This window comes from Dendropsophus ebraccatus, chromosome 14 (genome assembly GCF_027789765.1).
Source record: "Dendropsophus ebraccatus isolate aDenEbr1 chromosome 14, aDenEbr1.pat, whole genome shotgun sequence".
NCBI classification, from domain to species: domain Eukaryota; kingdom Metazoa; phylum Chordata; class Amphibia; order Anura; family Hylidae; genus Dendropsophus; species Dendropsophus ebraccatus.
In genome coordinates, this window is record NC_091467.1 from 75,192,528 (window position 1) to 75,213,199 (window position 20,672).

Below are 20,672 nucleotides of genomic sequence, written 5' to 3' on the forward strand. Positions count from 1 at the left end.
GCCTCCATGGCCGACTGTCGACATGGCCAACTTAGCTTTCTAACCACGTCTGGTGGTCGCAAGCAGATCAGAGGGGAGTCCCAGAAGTAGACCGACCTATCCTTTGGATATTCCATAAATGAGGAGAAAAGATGAGGAGAAAAGACGTCATTCTATGATGCAATGTCCAGAAAGTATTCCAGCGAAACAGCCATCCTTGATAAAACCCACTTTTATTTAGCTTGGACAAAAATGGAATAAAACATCCAACACATGGATAGTGCGACGCGTTTCGACGTTAGTACGTCTTAATCACTGCATAGCATAGCAGTGATTAAGACGTACTAACGTCGAAACGCGTCGCACTATCCATGTGTTGGATGTTTTATTCCATTTTTGTCCAAGCTAAATAAAAGTAGGTTTTATCAAGGATGGCTGTTTCGCTGGAATACTTTCTGGACATTGCATTTTGACCAGCCCTGCGAGTTCCAGGGCACTAGCGACGCCTCCTATACCACGCTAGTATCTAGAAGAAGGTTCAGACCTGCATTACAGGCATGTATATGGTTGCAGCGATTTTTTGTTTTTTTGTCATTCTATGATGCCTATGTGTGTATATAGACATAGGCCGCCTCAATAAAACATCCTTTAAAGGGGTTGTTCACGGAAATAATTCTTTCAAATCAATTGGTGTCAGAAAGTTATATAGATTTGTAAATTACTTCTATAAAAAAAAATCTCCAGTCCAATACTTATTAGCTGCTGTATGTCCTGCAGGAAGTGGTGTATTCTCTCCAGTCTGACACAGTGCTCTCTGCTGCCACCTCTGTCCATGTCGTGAACTGTCCAGAGCAGCAGCAAATCCCCCATAGAAAACCTTTAGAAGTAAATTACAAATCTCTGGCACTTTCTGGCACCAGTTGATATGCAAGAACTATATCAGGGCATTTATAGGTATTATCCTAATACCTAATACCCCACCAACCTTTAGTCCTTGATCTTGAAACCCATTAAATGCCAGATATGATTTCTATGTCTCTTAATATAAATCCTTTTTGTAGTAAAACTCCATAAACCTAAGCGTGTATGTGCAGCAAACCAGAAGAGGTAATAGGGAGGAGGAGGAGGAAGAAGAAATAACTTATTCATAGGTCTCTATTCTATAACTCTGTCTCTCTTATGGGGTCTGCCACAGAGGTTGTAGGGGGCTGCACTGGAGGATGATAATGGTGGTTGCTGTATTGGACCTTGTAGTTTCCCCCCGGGTTGTCTCCCTGATGTAGCGGGGACGCCCTGGATGTTGGTGAGGCGCAGTCGAAGAGATTGGGCAACAAGGAGATCAGGGTTAGATGGTGCCACAGCAACTCTTTACTTACAAACAGGCACATCAGCTGACCACCCACTTTCTGTCCAGATGGCCGATGGCCCGGGATTACTGTAATGGAGATGTAAAGAGATTACCATGAAGATGCCCCTCAACTGAGAATAGTCACTGACCGTGGGATTAGAGTCCTTACAGAGTTATATAGGCCATGGTGGATGCTAGAATAACTAAAGGTATGTCTGTGAGCTGCACCTCATCTGTCTAGTACCTCAGAGAAGATGGCGCTGTATCCTCCACTTCGGATTTGGACGCACCCTGATGCCACCCTTTCCGTAACATCGTCCTTCCTAAGTATATGACCTTCTAGGATGGTCTCCACAGTTCTCTCCTCACAGAGTCCCCGGCTGTCATCCCTCACATGTTGTTCCTGTCAAAGCTCACCATGTGCTCCACACTTTCCTGTCACAACTCACCTAGTGCTCCACACTTTCCTCTCACAGCTCACCTAGTGCTCCACACTTTCCTGTCACAGCTCACCCAGTACTCCACACTTTCCTGTCACAGCTCACCTAGTACTACACACTTTCCTGTCACAGCTCACCCAGTACTCCACACTTTCCTGTCACAGCTCACCAGTACTACACACTTTCCTGTCACAGCTCACCCAGTACTCCACACTTTCCTGTCACAGCTCACCTAGTACTACACACTTTCCTGTCACAGCTCACCAGTAGTCCACACTTTCCTGTCACAGCTCACCAGTACTCCACACTTTCCTGTCACAGCTCACCTAGTACTACACACTTTCCTGTCACAGCTCACCCAGTGCTCCACACTTTCCTGTCACAGCTCACCTAGTGCTCCACACTTTCCTGTCACAGCTCACCCAGTACTACACACTTTCCTGTCACAGCTCACCTAGTGCTCCACACTTTCCTGTCACAGCTCACCAGTACTACACACTTTCCTGTCACAGCTCACCAGTACTCCACACTTTCCTGTCACAGCTCACCAGTAGTCCACACTTTCCTGTCACAGCTCACCAGTACTCCACACTTTCCTGTCACAGCTTAACCAGTGCTCCACACTTTCCTGTCACAGCTCACCCAGTGCTCCACACTTTCCTCTCACAGCTCACCCAGTACTACACACTTTCCTGTCACAGCTCACCCAGTATTACACACTTTCCTGTCACAGCTCACCATGTGCTCCACACTTTCCTGTCACAGCTCACCTAGTGCTCCACACTTTCCTCTCACAGCTCACCCAGTACTACACACTTTCCTGTCACAGCTCACCCAGTACTACACACTTTCCTGTCACAGCTCACCTAGTGCTCCACACTTTCCTCTCACAGCTCACCATGTGCTCCACACTTTCCTCTCACAGCTCACCAGTACTACACACTTTCCTCTCACAGCTCACCCAGTACTACACACTTTCCTGTCACAGCTCACCTAGTACTCCACACTTTCCTGTCACAGCTCACTTAGTACTCCACACTTTCCTGTCACAGCTCACCTTGTGCTCCACACTTTCCTCTCACAGCTCACCTTGTGCTCCACACTTTCCTGTCACAGCTCACCTAGTGTTGTTATACACACAGAAGGGAAAAATGGTGGCGCTGTTACTTAACTACTAGACATAGGTGTGTGCGCGTGCGTGTGTGTGATTTGTCCCATCTCTAAACTGACCAAACTCACTGGTATACTAATACAATGTGAGCACAGGCTCCATGCTAGGCCCGGCCTTACAGGTGTAACTTCGGAAGGTACGTCCTCTATATAACACGTAGATGTCAGCTCATCGCCGATTCTCCCATTATCTGCGGCTATTGGATCAGACCGTCTGATAATTACATCTCTAACATATTACTGATGGATTAAAACGTAACGTTGCGAAATGTTCCAGAAGCCATCAGTCTTCTTGGCTGACAGAATTGGACACCGCTCATACATATTAACTGTGAGTGATCATCTTGGCGTCGTTCTTTGCTCCACATCATGTCTATGAATATGCTGATAAATATATTCTCTATTGTATATCTGCCGAGTGCGATGGGCCATAGTAACACGAGAGACTGTCAGATCCCGAGAGGAATAGTGATCCGGACGACATTCTCCGCTCTCACCATCAAGGTCGTCAGTCCACGACCAAACCAGTTCTCAGTCTGACAATGTGTGTTCCACTGATTACAACGGCCACTTCCCTCCTGGCTGCATCTCCGTGGCCCACCAGCCTTGACTGATAGATCCTTCCCTCAGTGGTATATTAAATGCACCGTGGGCCCTGTGCAGTCCACTCAAACTGCACCCCCCCCCCCCCCCTCTGCTGCCTAGCCTATTCCCTGTCACTGACCCGGCTGAATCCGGCGGCAGTTCAAAAAAGGACCGCGCCCCCAACATCCCTGCGCCGGTGCCGATCCGTTAAGGTAAATAACCCAAAACAATGTATCTGATGGTACAGGTACATTCACTGTAACAGCTGGCACTGGGATATAAGAGGCTCCACGTCAGAGCTATATTATTCAGTCTATATTGCCACCCCAGCCACTAAGACTGTCAGCTGCAATATAGAGAACGCAGTAAACCGGGAATATGGGGTCAGACTCTGACGCTGCTCCCATTGTCATTACAGTTTACTCGCGGTGAGATAAACAGAAGCCGCATCGGTAATGGGTAAAAGATCACAATATCATCCAGCCGTCAGGCCCTGAGTGTTGTGTGTTTTACTTGCCGATGTTCAAGGATGCATACAAATTGCGATCACATCTTCCGGAGGAGCATAAGTCATTTTTTATCTTACCAGTATTTAATTGTCTCCCCCCCCCCCCCCCCCCACCGCCAACACGAGCCGCGCCGCTCCAAACAGACGCTGCAATTCACCTCCGAAACTCCAGAAATCAACAGGATTTTAGCAAAAGGGAAAAATGACAATTACGGAGCAGACATAAAGCATATGCTCCTGGCTCTGCAAAGAAAAAGAGAGAAAAAAAACAATAAAAATTTCTCGTCGCTTTATACGGCTTATAACGTTGGGAAATCTGTAGGAATCCAAAGAGAGGAGGCGACCCTTGTCCCTCATCAAACAGCCGGCCGCTCTTCAGTAACAGGAAATAATTTCTGTGCGCGGAGAAGACAGATAGAGCTTTACTCTCACATCTAATGTTTATTGTTAATCGTAAACATTTAATATTTTTTGTAACCTTAAAGGGGTACTCCGAAGGAAGGTAAAAAAAAGGTTATGGAGCACACCCGTATGCCTTTCTCATCTGCATGGGACATGTCTATTGTGCCGATAAAGTTAAATCTATAAAGCAGATCACTAAATGCTGTTAAAAAGCTCAAGCAAGATGGCCGCCTCCATAATAAGGTCCAATAGTCTAAATAAAGACTACAGATACAGACATATACAGATTAGAATGAAACATGTTCCAGTATATCGGACTCTATAATCAGTAAAATAACATCAAGGTGATACAACACTGCAGCAGAAAACAATGGCGGCATCCGGCTAATGTCTGAGCCACAACCTGACCTTCCTAGCACTTATTGGCTAGTTCTATTGCCATTGCGGGACAAGAAGAACAGTTTATTACCATTGCCTAGTCAGATGGATCTAGATTAGTGTCGGCTGAGTGAGCACTAAAATGCTTGAGTTCTCGAGTAAGGAACCACATTGACCTCAATGGGAGACTCAAGGATTTAACCAGGTGCTTCCAGTATGGCTCCCTTTACCTCTTTAACAGATCACGCTGGTCTAGACCTCTGAAGTGCCATGGGTGGCCAGAACTTGGCACTAGTGAAATGCATCGATGAACCCTTCCCGTCAGCTGTGCACAGTGCAGACTGGTGCAGGTGGTATAATGGGGTGGGCAATGTTTTCTCTGGAAGCCTTGGGTCTTCAGAGTGCTGTGAAGGGTAGAGTGTATCTTAGCCTTGTGTCCGACCAACGTCATTCCATCATGGCAGAAGGACAATACACCATGCCACAAACAGTCATGGATTGGTTCCAGCAATAGACAACGAGTCCTATGACACGGCCCGATCATAAAGTGTAAAAAAGCGGTCATCTGCTAGATCGGCGCTCGTTTACTGAGCATTTACACCGGACTATTGGGCAGCAAGGACTGCATGGACATTGTTAGCGCCCAACAATTTTAGGTCTGCACCTTAAGAAATTCTCTGTATTACACCGAGCGATAATCGGCCGAATCAGGGCCCCTTATTTGTGATTGTTTATCAGTAAAAATCATTTAATCTATTAGGACCCTTATTCTAGCTTCCCGACCCTCTTGTCCCCGGATCTTAATCTGATCGAGCCTTTTCGGGATGATGGAAAAAGGATTGTACATATGAGAACCTCCATTAAACATCGGGAAGTCTGTAGAAGTTTTTTAGTTGCAGTTCTGAAGGCCAAAGAGGATTAAACAAGCGTCGAGATGAGTGCCTATAATAAAGTAGCCGTATAAGATGAACATAGTAAGCTACAAATACTGAAGCTACAAACAGTGACGCTACAAATACTGAAGCTACAAACAGTGACGCTACAAATACTGAAGCTACAAACAGTGACGCTACAAATACTGACGCTACATATAGGGAAGGTTTTTCCAGCACTCGCTCATTAATTATCTTATTCTGCTAAACAAGTTTCCTTCTCGGCCCTAACAGCAAATCTAGAACAATACTTGGATCATGTTCTCCGAACTGTAAGTTTCCTCATAATTGAGAAGGTGGCAGAATTGTACTTATAATACCCAACCACATGTCACTACGTGCAGGGTGACCCATCCAATGCCATATTACTCAATGGTCTCCATGCTCATTATATCCTGCATCTCCACCGCCAGCTGCCCTCAAAGACCTGTCGAAGATGAAGAAGAGATGCCAGCAACCAAAATGCTGGAGCTAGTGAGAGCACGGGGAGGCCGAGGCCGTTTGTCCACCAAGCTTTGCAGATCTTGGCATTGTCCGATTGTCCTGAGGCTGTTTTGTGCCTTCGACTTTTGGCTGGAAAGCAGTCGCCATATGGCCGCTCTTGGTCCGCGTTGAGCTGACACTGAACTCTTGGATCTGACCAGTTTAGATAACCATGGACAGATGCAAATGTGTGACTGGTTCCAGCGCACTAGACGGCCGGATTATGCTTCCTACATTCTGTCTGTAATGGAATGTGTAGAAAAAGAAATAAACCAAAAGATACAAATGAGGACAATAACAAAAGAGGTCGTATAGAAGAACGTGAGAGCGGATTGGTCAAAAAGTGGTTTTAATATATTCTATAATAATAAGTCATAACTAGGAAGCAAAAAATAACCGTCAAGGTGGCCGTCACTTCTGGGGTCATTATAATAGGGTTCACTTTTATAGACTAGACTCCAGCATGAGGCCATATTGTGGCTATGTTCCCACTTCAGGGAAAGGCGATTAGCTTATTATAATCATGATCATTATTTGTGGCCATCAGTATTACCAGATGACCATCTTTCCATGCTTAGTTCTCAAAGTGGGAACATAGCCTATAGCTGTTTTTATATTTTTAGAAAGTTTTTTCATGATTTTTCTTTTTTTGCTTTCTATACTTATAGACTTGCAGTTTCCGTTCTGGCCACTAAGCTTTATAATGAAGTAACACTTCCTGTTCTGTAGAGAAAACATTTTAGCAGTATCGCTCTCCTTATCCTCACAGATAAGATAGGATCAGGTCCTTAACAATAGGTGATGGTCCTCGCTCACCCTTCCCCCTCCCCTCCCTGCACAAGGTCCTCTGCGCAGGTCACATAGCATGCTTAAATGTAGAAGTCAATACAGATTTGTAATTTACTTCTACTGCAAAATCTCAAGTCTTCCAATAGTTATCAACTGCTGTATGTCCTACAGGAAGTGGTGTATTCTCTCCAGTCTTCCAGTACTTATCAGCTGCTGTATGTCCTGCAGTAAGTGGCGTACTCTCTCCAGTCTGACACAGTGCTCTCTGCTGCCACCTCTGTCCATTTCAGGAACTGTCCAGAGCAGCAGCAAATCCCTATAGAAAATATCTCCTGCTCTGGACAGTTCCTGACATAGACAGGTGGCAGCAGAGAGCACTGTGTCACACTGGAGGTAATGCATGAATATAGCAATATTTTTCCAATATGGCTACCACAATAAAATGGTGTAACGTCTCATTTACCATTTGCATTATGGGTGTAATTCCTCCCATGATTCTGCATAGACTGAGGCCATAGACCCTCCACCTGACCCTTCATTCCCATCCTTTCAGGTGCCGGTCACCATGGTAAGAACTCTTAATAAACATCCACTACCGATTCATTAACTGCATTCCCATCATTGCTATCTACCTAGCGACAGACGGAGAAACAATTTTCCCAATCTTTGATATTTTTGGACAGATCGGGGAGATGTGCATGATTGAGTCTGCAGGATGAGCGCGGTCCCGGCAGGGTGTGAAGGATGCGCTGACAGATCGACGTTGTTGCACGCTGTGCATCATGATTTCACAAGTCATTTATTTAATCAGATTACCTGCTGACGCCTCGTCTCACGTCCCGGCTTCTGTCCCCAAAATAATTAACTTTACTTAGTGCAACGTAAGTGGCGATCACTCGGGAATATTGCGGCTCGTCATTAGCGCCTATTGTACGGGTCATTTATTACACTGGTGCCTTGAATTGCTGTCAGTTCTCTATGTCGCAGGTCTCTGGAGACAACGAAATTACACGGCATGGAAATGAATGACGACTGGCAAATGATGTAAGAACATTAGTCGGTGGCTCTTTGGGCTCGGAGCTTTGGCTTTAACGGCAGCTCATGGACTCTATATGGTTTGATGTAATCCCTGTAATTATCTGGACTCTATATAAGAGCGCTGGATGGTCCTTTAATGGAGGCTAAAGTGTGTTTTGCCTGCCCCTGCGGAGGGGTAATTGTTTGCTCATTTGGGTTTGGAACAAATGTGAACGAATCAATGTTCTTCGCACATATGGAAAAGGTTAGTTGTGATGGGAATTATTAGCCAAGGTGCGAGATCGAGGAACGGAGGAATCTAGCGTCACGGGTCTAAGCTGCAAACGACAAGACAAGACCTTCACAGGTGATCGGAGATGAGCGTTGTCTGGGATATACAGAAGGTTGCACAGGTATATGGCCTCATAGACGCGGCATCACTTCATATGGATTATAAGTTTTGAAAAAGTTGGGTTTGGCCTGGGTGGTGAACTTAAAGGGGTTATACAGCGCTACAAAAACATGGCCACTTTCTTTCAGAGACAGCCCCGCTCTTGTCTCCAGCTTGGGTGCAGGTTTTGCTGCTCAGTTTTATTGAAGTGTATGGAGCTTAATTGCAAACCTCACCTGAAGTGGAGACAAGAGTCGTGTTGTATCTGAAAGAAAGTGGCCATGTTTTTGTAGCACTGGAGGACCCCTTTAAAAAAAAAAAAAAAACGTTTGTTTAGGATTAAACCAGTTAAGTGAAACCCGGACTTCACCAATAGTGTTAAAACTTGTGAAAAACACTAAGGGTCCTATCAGAGGATGGGATGGCAAACAAGATTGTTTATCGTTAACCTGAAATCGTTTCCCATATTACACAGAACAATAGTAGTTAGTTACTCCGGTGGATTACTCCATCTGTTCCTAGCAACTGACGGAATGATCGATTAGTGACTGAATGAGGAATTACACTGAATGATTAAAAAATAATTTTAGTGTCGGCACCAACCAAACGATGAACGATTTCTCTTTGGTCGATTGATCGTTGCCGCATTTATACAAAACGATTGTCATTTAAATAATTAAATTTGAATATTTTATTCAATAATGCAATAGGGTCCTGATTTGGCTGATTATCGCTTTATGCAATAGAGAGAACGCACATTGGCTGATTGTTTCCTTAGGTGCAGACCTAAAATTGTTGAAGTTTTTGCTGCCCGATAGTTGGACTGTGTAATTAAGTAAACGAGCGCCAATCTACCAGATCAGCACTCATTTACAATTTATGATCGGGCCGTGTAATAGGACTCTTAATTAATGCATCAATCTTCTCCAGCCGCCGGTAACCAAACGCTGAGCAGTCGGAGTCGTGCATGCTCCAGTTGCGCTCATCTCCGGTGATAACTCTGTGGTTTACTGGAGTAAATCTGAAAATTTCGCTCAGGAACAGTTAAAGATTTGAATAAAATTTTAATTTTGAGTCTCCTGTTCCGAGTTTCGCTCCACGTTGAAAGTCACTAATATTCATTGAGGGCGAAGCCTGGTTACTAATTGGCCCGGAGCAGACAATCCCATCTGAAGAGCGGCGCCTCTTACCCGGTACCGAGATTCATCTCCACAATTCTCATGTTGTGTGTGTGAAACTCCATCTCATACCCCGAGGTAAATTGTCTGACAAACCTCCAGGGATGGAGAGAACCAGAGAAATCTGATGAGCCGGCATTTCATTTGGATGAAAGACGGTGTACGGAGAAAACTTCTCTAAAGACGTGCTCAAAGTCTCACACAAGACATCAACTTGGGAGGTGAAGGATTTCTCAATCTGCCCCGGTAACTAGGAGGAAGATTCCACCGCCACCGCCGCAACTCCTATCGAGATGAGACCCAACAATTTACTATTGTTCCAGATAAATCTCATTCTCCTGTATCGGCCGGGCGTGTCCATCTCCTCTAGTTCCATCTAGTATGTCAGGATACAGCAGGAGAAGCGCTCAGCCATTGTCCCAGCTTCTTACTGCATAGAACGCAGTTCATTCCTACGTTATAGATGGCGGTGCTGGCTAATGTGTCGGGAGTTAGACACCCCTAAAGAAAGAGCTGGACAACCCCTTAAAGAATCAGAAAAACATGGCTGCCAGTTCTTGGGTTTTATCTGGTATCACAGCCCAGCTCGGCTGCATGGAACTAAACCACAACACCGGTGATAACTTTTATCTATGGACAATCCCTTTAATTAATACATTTAATGGAAGCCCGCTACATAATACCCAGCATTACTATAAGTGTTAATAAACCAAACATTGAGTTGGTGAAACTGGTTGATATACGTCTCCGGAGGGGGGGGGCAATGTTTTAAATCCATTGGTGTCAGAAAATTTATACAGGTTTGTAAATTACTTTTATTTAAAAATCTCCAGCCTTCCTGTACTTATCAGCTGCTGTATGTCCTGCAGGAAGTGGTGTATTCTCTCCAGTGTGACACAGCGCTCTCTGCTGCCACCTCTGTCCATGTCAGGAACTGTCCAGAGCAGGAAAGGTTTTCTATGGGGATTTGCTGCTGCTCTGGACAGTTCCTGACATGGACAGAGGTGGCAGCAGAGAGCACTGTGTCAGACTGGAGAGAATACACCACTTCCTGCAGGACATACAGCAGTTGATAAGTACTGGAAGACGGAATATTTTTAAACAGAAGTAATTTATACTTCTGTATAACTTTCTGACACCAGTTAATTTTTTTTTTTTAAATGCCCCTTTAATTCCCTTTAACAATTATTACTCAGAGCGATTCCTCCTGTTCGGCATTTTCGCCTGCTGGGATTATGAGCTCCCTCCTCTCCTCCTCTTCCCGGTAATATATTCCGTCTATTTATTGCTTAGCTGTTTATCCCGTATATTTCCATGCGGTGTCTAACCTCGCTGCCTGTTCTCCAGGTCACTTCTTCTCTCTGCTGAACCTGCAGAAACGTCGTCCCGGCCTCATTTTTCTCCTTTATCTCTATTTAACTGGACTTTTTAGCCGTAATCTTTCACACTAAATATTGTTTTTCTTCCATCTCATTCCATATATCTCAGAAATTGCTTCTGTCCGGGCCCCGTCACTGTGTGTGAATGATCACCGGGGCTTTTCCATCATCATCATGGAGATTACATGCAATTTGGTTATGTAGTTCAAAAATGGCTTCTCATAGAACGGTACAGAAAGAACGAAAGGACAAAGGGTGAGGTCTCACAGAAGGGCTTAAAGGGGTTGTTCACCAAATTATTTTTTATTTCAAAGCAACTGGTTCCAAAAAGTGCCAGAGATTAGTGATTTACTTCTATTTAAACATCTCCAGTCTTCAAGTACTTATCAGCTGCTGTATGTCCTGCAGTAAGTGGTGTATTCTCCCCAGTCTGTCACAGTGCTCTCTGCTGCCACCTCTGTCCATGTCAGGAACTGTCCAGAGCAGCAGCAAATCCACATAGAAAACCTCTGCTGCTCTGGACAGTTCCTGACATGGACAGAGGTGGCAGCAAAGAGCACTGTGTTAGACTGGAGAGAATACACCACTTCCTGCAGAACAAACGGCAGCTGATAAGTACTGGAAAACTGGAGATTTTTTAACAGAAGTAAATTACAAATCTCTGGCACTCGATTTGAAAGAGATTGAAATACCCCTTTAAAGCCATATCACTGGATGAGGCACTTCTTTCGTTGACGACCCTTTGTAGGTCACAACCATGAGAATCCACTGACCACTGACGGGGCATTGATGGTCCTATCTGTAAGTCTTAGGTGGCTTTGAACCCAGTTGACCTTAAAGTAATTGAAGGTATTATGAGCTCTGCTTGTTTTTGGGGGGGTTTGGAAGTTATTAGTCAGCAGACTATGCATATGCATCTTCTAAAGTTCCCGTCCTCCCCGTACCTTGAGCATTTAGCATGTGTTCTCCGTGGGGTGAACAACAGCTAGACATCACTGGTGACAGCTTCTCTCCATCAGTATCGTCTTTCGGTAAAGACTCGGGAGGCCCCCCCTATATACCTTTATATTGGTGGCCTTACCTGCCACTTAGTATAAAATAATTTGGGGACATTCCTCTATTGTGCAGTTCCATTGTTACTCCACGTAAAAAGTATGAATAAGTTGAGGACTGGGTGTCATCAGCTGGTGTTGTGTCCCTGCACTATCCAACCAGTGCTCCCGGCACCATGACGAACGATTCCGAATCCCAGTTTTGTATTTATGAGATGTGTAAATTCCCCCTTACACTGTGCTCTCCAGCTGTTTCAGTGAGCGTAGGATCAAATCCAATGAACTGTCCCTTAAAGGGGTACTCCAACGGGGGGGGGATTTGGGATCTGGCCGGGGAGGTGGTGGCTGAGAGAAAAGTCGTACACTCACCTCCCGGTTCCAGCGACGGGTCCCGTATCGCGGGGCTCCGGTCCCCGGTTCCTAGCCGCTTCCTGTTGTCTGCCGCGGGCTCGAGATGTAACGTCTCAAGTCCGCTCAGCCAGTCAGTGACAGAGGTGGGATCCGTTTCAGATCCCTCCTCACTGACTGGCTGAGTGGACTTGAGTCGTCACATCTCGAGCCCGACACCACGAAGTGACCGGGGACCAGAGCGCCGCGATACAGGACCCGCCGCTGGATCCGGGGTGGTGAGTGGACGTCTTTTCTCTCAGCCACCTTCTCCCCGGCCAGATCCCAAAATGCCCCCCCCCCCGCTGGAGTACCCCTTTAAATCCAAACCAAATTTAGATTGTTTTAGCTGGATGGTAAGACTTGGACGCTATCACGTAACACTAGTCAAAAGATCCCAATGGAACTTGCCTGAACCGAGAATATTTCCGCCAATTCCCGACAATTAGCTGCTGCCGCTTAGATATCCTCTCTACATAAAAAGACTTGAGCACCATGAGGTTAATGATCTAAAGATTGTCTATAACTTACTGGCGTTCATGGAATTGTCTCCATTCTTCTATGTTCTCCATGCATTGACCTATTACTCTGTTTGCTCTAGGTGGTTGCACGTTTGAAGAGCATTACAGCACCTGTGGTTACAGTGTGGCCTTGGGGACCAATGGATTTACTTGGGAACAGGTCAACACATGGGAGAAGCCCCCGTTGGATAGTAGCGTTCCAACAGGTGACCTTACCAAGCTTTTCTTCTGATTGATCTTGCCTCCATCACGTTCCTTGTCCACTTACATTTCTCGTTCTCCTGTAGGATCCTTCATGCTGGTTAACAGCACAGGGTTTGCCACCGGACAGAAGGCTCACCTACTCCTACCTGTGCTGAAAGAAAATGATACTCACTGCATCGACTTCCATTATCACATGTCTGGCCGCACCAGTCCTGGTTCTCTGAACGTCTATGTGAAAGTCAATGGAGGACCCCAGGGGAACCCAGTATGGAATGTATCCGGAGTGGTGACGGAAGGCTGGGTACGAGCAGAACTTGCTATTAGCACTTTCTGGCCCAACTCTTACCAGGTAAGACGTAACGTTTTCTGCTCCACCAATGTGAACATGAGCAAAAGTATCTTGAGTAGCGTTGAGCAGATTTGCCGAACTGTTCGTCAATGTTCTCCAAACCTGAACGCTCAGTTTTTGACTCACGGCAGCTGGGGAAGTTGGATGCTTCCCTGGGGAGTCCTGGAGAACATGGACATACCCATAGGCCATAGGCTGTATCCATCTTTTCCTGGCAGCCTTAGGGTAAGGGCTATTACACAAAGCAATTTACTGAAGTGCTTGGCCGATTACCGGCCGTTGCAGATGATAATTGGTTTGTGTAATAGTTCATGCAGAAAGGCAACAGCCAGCCAACATGCACAATGTCGACTGAGTGTTGTCTTTCTGCATGAACCATTGCGCCGATAATGATAGTGATGGTCAACTGGCTTTCGCACCATGTAAGGGTCCTATTCCACGGGCCGAGGAGGGCCCGATCCAACGATGTAAATGAGCGGCGATATGCTAGATCGCTGCTCGTTTACTGGGCCTATTCCACGGCCCGATGATCGTTGAGCGAGGGCTGCAGGGATATCGTTACCGATGTCCTTGCAGCCTTTGCAGCATCATACATTACCTGTCCAGGCTTCTTCTCCACGCTGTCTTCATCCCCGGGTCCCGCGCGCTCTATCTTCAGAATGGCTGGTCAGCTGACAGGCCACACTCAGCCAATCACAGGCTGCGGCGGTCCCGGCCTGTGATTGGCTGAGCGCTCCGTCAGCTGACCGGCCATTCTGAAGATAGAGCGTGCGGGACCCGGGGATGAAGACGGCGCGGAGAAGAAGCCTGGACAGGTAATGTATGATGCTGCTGCTTGTCAAATCGTCGGTCACCCGCTGCACACCGCTATTCAACCGTAGCGATGCGCGGTGGAGGAACGATGATTTTAGTTCTGTACCTAAATGAACGATAATCGTCCGAATCGGGCCAAATGGGGCCGATCCGGACGAGTATCGTTACTGTGGAATAGGGCCCTAACAGGAGGGGAGGCAGCAGACCACCGCTTTCTTCTATGGGCTGCTCCCATAGCCCCCCCCCCCCCCCCACACACACACACACTCCTCCCCGCTCGCTGTCAGCACATGTACTAGCACCACCAGCAAGCGAGGAACAAGGAGCAAGTGAGCACTGACCCGACAGGTTGCGCTCGCTTGCCCCAAAATATACAGCCACCTAATACGACCCTTTGGGCGGCATCCAACTTTTCCAAATTCTGAGTGTTCAGGTTAGAACGACTATTGCCGACCCTGAACTTTCGTCAAGTTCACCAGCACTAATCTTGAGGAATACAATACAAGTGCTAGCGATTGCGTTCCAGCCCAGACATCCTGTCACTGTTACACAATAGAGTAGGCTGGGATACCAGGCGATGTCGGCCTGCACCATATGCTCAGAACAAATGTGATCCATCTGTACCCGCGTCTTTCAAGGAAAATAGAAAACACAAGACAAGATGGCTGGTTCCAAAGAAATACGTAACAGCTTAGACTCCAAATGAGCAACAACCACTAATATTAATAGAACTGATGTGAGAAGTAACGCGCTGGCGTGCAGGTCAGGAACGCGTGCAATGCTCTGCAGTAATCCCCCCCCAGTTCTATCCGGGCGCCATGTTGACATTTGCTGATAGTTTGTGTAATTTGCTCCCTGCTCTTTCGCACATACGCCGAGCATTGGCATTTGCACAGTGCAGCTTCTTCTAGGACCCGCTCCTGACAAGTGCGCCCGCGTAATTACTGTTACACATCAAGCGCTTTACTTTGTTTCAATTGACCTTTAACATCTAGATATTTTCTTTCCTATGATACTTTCCAAGGTAAACCGACATCCGTGCATAGATACAGCAGACGTGTATAGAGGACGGCCACAGACTTCTGTGTTATTATAATGAAGGAGATTTCCATATTGTTGTTCTGTACCTTGTGGCCTCATCTATCACTGATGGACGACCCAGCCTCACGTTTATTAATATGATTTATCGCTTCCCGTTCTGTGACCCTCAGGTCTTTGTGATATTTGCTTGGAAAGAATGTACAGAACGGGTAATTTACATTACAGTGTGCTATAGGGGGTGGTCTACATACTGACCCCCTCAGTGAGCTGCAATGAAATGTTATAATGAACTGGTGCCCACCCCCCACTCCTACTAGGGATCTCTACAGACTGCACCCCCCAGGAGTGATAGAAACCTACAGGCTGTAGAGACTGCACCCCCCCAGGAGTGATAGAAACCTACAGGCTGTAGAGATTGCACCCCCAGGAGTGATAGAAACCTACAGGCTGTAGAGATTGCACCCCCAGGAGTAGGGATGGTCCGAACCCGCCGAGGTTCGGGTTTGGCTGAACCCGAACGCTCGGCATCGGATTACCGATGTCTGCCCGCTCCGTGCAGCAGGCGGATACAGCGGGAGGACCGCCTGGAAAACTGGGATACAGCCTATGGCTATGGCTGTATCCCAGTTTTCCAGGCTTTCCTCCCGCTGGATCCGCCCGCTGCACGGAGCGGGCAGACAGCAGTAATCATTACGGATGGTTCGGGTTCGTACGAACTCCGAAAGAACTCTGTTCGGACCATCCCTACCCAGGAGTGATAGAAACCTACAGACTGTAGAGACTGCACCCCCCAGGAGTGATAGAAACCTACAGGCTGTAGAGACTACACCCCCCAGGAGTGATAGAAACCTACAGACTGTAGAGACTACATCCCCCAGGAGTGATGGAAACCTACAGGCTGTAGAGACTACACCCCCCAGGAGTGATAGAAACCTACAGACTGTAGAGACTACACCCCCCAGGAGTGATGGAAACCTACAGGCTGTAGAGACTTCATCCCCCAGGAGTGATAGAAACCTATAGGCTGTAGAGACTGCACCCCCCAGGAGTGATAGAAACCTACAGGCTGTAGAGACTGTACCCCCAGGAGTGAGAAACCTACAGGCTGTAGAGACTGCACCCCCAAGAGTCATAGAAACCTACAGGCTGTAGAGACTGCACCCCCCAGGAGTGATAGAAACCTACAGGCTGTAGAGACTGCACCCCCAGGAGTGATAGAAACCTACAGGCTGTAGAGACTGCACCCCCAGGAGTGATAGAAACCTACAGGCTGTAGAGACTGCACCCCCCAGGAGTGATAGAAACCTACAGGCTGTAGAGACTGTACCCCCAGGAGTGAGAAACCTACAGGCTGTAGAGACTGCACCCCCAAGAGTCATAGAAACCTACAGGCTGTAGAGACTGCACCCCCCAGGAGTGATAGAAACCTACAGGCTGTAGAGACTGCACCCCCCAGGAGTGATAGAAACCTACAGGCTGTAGAGACTGCACCCCCCAGGAGTGATAGAAACCTACAGGCTGTAGAGACTGCACCCCCCAGGAGTGATAGAAACCTACAGGCTGTAGAGACTGCACCCCCAAGAGTCATAGAAACCTACAGGCTGTAGAGACTGCACCCCCAGGAGTGATAGAAACCTACAGACTGTAGAGACTGCACCCCCAGGAGTGATGGAAACCTACAGGCTGTAGAGACTGCACCCCTAGGAGTGATAGAAACCTACAGGCTGTAGAGACTGCACCCCGAGGAGTGATAGAAACCTACAGGCTGTAGAGACTGCACCCCCAGGAGTGATAGAAACCTACAGGCTGTAGAGACTGCACCCCCCAGGAGTGATAGAAACCTACAGGCTGTAGAGACTGCACCCCCCAGGAGTGATAGAAACCTACAGGCTGTAGAGACTGCACCCCCAGGAGTGATAGAAACCTACAGGCTGTAGAGACTGCACCCCCCAGGAGTGATAGAAACCTACAGGCTGTAGAGACTGCACCCCCCAGGAGTGATAGAAACCTACAGGCTGTAGAGACATCACAAGTTACACTGTTTATGTTTTTTCTCATCTTCTGTTTCTTAAATTTATAAAACTGTGATAATAAATAGTAAAAAAAAATCCTGAGTAGATCAAAAATGACAAAACAAACAAACAAACAAAGTAACCCAGGCAGATGCTGCCCACAATGGAGCGCACTGTATGATAGATTTGGACGTCTTGCTAGAAACATCTCTCTTCCTTCTGCCGCCTCTTGGCTGCCGCTTACTTTACACGGGTGTTTTATGCCTAAGAGTAAATAAATATCACACACTTTACATTACTGCTCGTCTTGGCTGCGGCTCTTTTTCTGGACTCTCTAAAACTGTCTCAAGGGGGATAAAAAATGTGTAAAACACATACGTAACTTGGTGCATACTCCGTACGCCACGGTTTATGGTCGGAGTGCTACATTTTACTTAATTTCTCCCAATATTTACCTGAACTAAAATTTCATTAATAAAACTACAAATTTAAAATACAATTTGCAAATTTATGAAAAGGTGACACCAGTATATAGATAAGATGGAATCAGTCACAATAGGTTATGGTCAGCGCTCAGCCCTGCCTGTATAGGTCACTAAACATGTCCCATACAAGTGAATAGGGTCCCCTCCAGTCTATTGCACCTTTAATATTGATTTTTCTGGATTTGATGTGACCAAAAATGCGCAATTTTGCACTTTGGGATTTTTTTGCGCTTACGCCGTTTATGAATTAAATAAATTAATATTTTGGGCAATTAGGCACGTGGCGATACCAAACATGTTTATTAATTAATTTATTTTTAATTATAACATGGGAAGAGGGTGGTGATTAAAACTTTTATTAGGGGAGGGGGCTTTTTATTAACAACAACACGTTTTGTTTTTTTTTACACTTATACTAGAAGCCCCCCTGGGGTTATTCACTGGGGTTAGAGTTATTCCCCCTGGGGTTAGGGTTATCCCCCCTGGGGTTAGGGTTATTCCCCCTGGGGTTAGAGTTATTCCCCTTGGGGTTAGGGTTATTCTCCCTGGGGTTACAGTTATTCCCCCTAGGGGACTTATAGTATAGCCACATTGACCTCTCATAGAGATCTATGCAGTATAGTAGTAATACTGCATAGATCAATGTGATGGGCACTGGATTGCTTTCGGCTGCTGCAGTCGAAAGCAATCGAGTGCCGTGCCAGGATCAGCGCCATTATGGCAAAGACCCCGGCAGGTACCGGACACTGGGATCGCTCCTCCGCGACAACGAGACACCAGGCTGCATATAGTAATCAGATTCAGCTGTCAACTTTGATTAGCGATTGGACCGTGCCCTCTAGTACGGCTAAATGCGGCACCCGGGACTGCGGCGGTACAGAGCGGGGCCGCCGAGTGGCCCTGCTCTAAACTCACCTAGGCAGCCCAGGACAGACAGGTACAGGTTAAAAAAATAGTAGAAAAGATTACACTAAGAAAATAGAAAAAAGAACACACAAAAAACAGTAAATAAAAAATCTAAGTAATACTGTCCCTTTAGGTTCCATTCGCTCCAATGTAATAAAACAGCCAAGAAAGACATCTAGTGATCACTCACCACTTGGGTTCCTATAACCAGCAAGCCCGAATGACTCATGTTCCGTAGACCTATTTTCCGTTTGTGCAATAGAAGGATTCGGAGGGCTCAGTTTGGGGAAGTGTCGGCCCTCCGCTTTGCTTATAATGCTATCCTTGTATCAGAGCTTTCAGAAACTTGCAAAAGTTCAAACTAATAAGAGTCTATATCCAATTATATAAGCAGCTGGTGCCTCCCGATGATGTTACATTTCCATTTGCAGCCCTACCCACGTTCATTTTGTAAGCCAACAAGGGAAATAAACATGTTAACTGAAGAAAGCGAGCAGCTCTATAATATAGTGGGTAAAGCGAGCTCTTAAATTACAAATATGCTCTGAGATTTCCCCGAGAGGACAAATTCCTTAAAACTTTGTCCCAGAAAATCAATTGTTTGTTCTAATGTGGAAATAAAAAAAATCTCGACCCTTAAGTACATTATGTTCACTTATCACTATGGAAGCGGTATGGCTTCCAGCTGAAAGAATCACGCACGTATACATTGGCATATATATAGCTCCCATTCATTGCAACTCAAAGTGGCAAAGTATAACGGACAATTAGCGCTGTTATATTAATGTGACCAGACAGGGGAAGCAAACGCTAAATTGTCATGTTCGGGTTTGTGCGGAGCTATGTGAGTGTTAGGAGATAGGTCTCATTAAGTTGGATTAAATCACTTACATTTAGGATAGAGTTACCGGCAAAGAACAGACATGGGAACAGCTGTCCCGTTCGTAACGCCACGCACTAAGTCTTTACCTTGGAAACAAGAAAACAGAGTACAAAATAATTGCTTATAATGAATATTTAGCAGTGCTACCTGTGTTAGTAGAGAAGGACAAGTAGGATATATAGATATGAGCCATAAGAATATCAACAAGAAGTAAAAAGATGGCTGCCGCTCCTCACCAGGGATAAGGACAGGGCCAGAGGAAATTGGGTTAGAGGTACTGGTATAAAATTGGCAGCCTCCTTTTAGAGTATTTACTTAAAGGGGCTATCCTACAATCAAAAGTTATCCCCTATCCATAGAGTCCGACCACTGGGACGTCCATGTTTATGTGAGCGGAGGTAAAATGCTTTGTGGAATGAATGGAGTGCGCCACACATCTGCAGCCTTCACTCCGGTCATAGTGGATGGAGCCTCCAAGCATTTCCATAGGCGGACTAGTTGGATCCCACCAATCAGCTAACTAGCTATGAATAGGGGAAAACATTCCATTAAGGGACAACCCATTTAAAGGGGTACAACTTGTAGTGGCAGAATTGGAGTTGTCCTATTAACTTACATGACCAATGTCGCCTCTTTACAGCTAATCAGTGGTCATTTTGTATTGTATGGGGATTGTATTGTGTTGTATGGGAATTGTATTGTATTGTATTGTATGAGGATTGTACTGTATGGGGATTGTATTGTATGAGGATTGTATTGTATGAGGATTGTACTGTATGAGGATTGTATTGTATTGTATTGTATTGTATGAGGATTGTACTGTATGGGGATTGTATTGTATCGTATGACTATTGTATTGTATGAGGATTGTACTGTATGAGGATTGTATTGTATTGTATTGTATGAGGATTGTACTGTATGGGGATTGTATTGTATCATATGACTATTGTATTGTATGAGGATTGTATTGTATGAGGATTGTACTGTATGAGGATTGTATTGTATTGTATGAGGATTGTATTGTATTGTATGAGGATTGT

General features: G+C 45.9%; 1 protein-coding gene across 8 annotated transcripts in view; it reads left to right on the plus strand.

Moving 5' to 3' along the window:
- The window catches only part of PTPRT (protein tyrosine phosphatase receptor type T), a 253,569-nt gene that overhangs the window by 87,083 nt on the left and 145,814 nt on the right, over window positions 1–20,672 (plus strand). For all 8 annotated transcript variants that reach the window (XM_069953700.1, XM_069953698.1, XM_069953704.1 and 5 more), the window contains exons 2-3: window positions 13,020–13,145; window positions 13,227–13,492. In XM_069953700.1, the coding sequence (XP_069809801.1) occupies window positions 13,020–13,145; window positions 13,227–13,492 (392 nt within the window). The remainder of the gene's footprint in view (window positions 1–13,019; window positions 13,146–13,226; window positions 13,493–20,672) is intronic.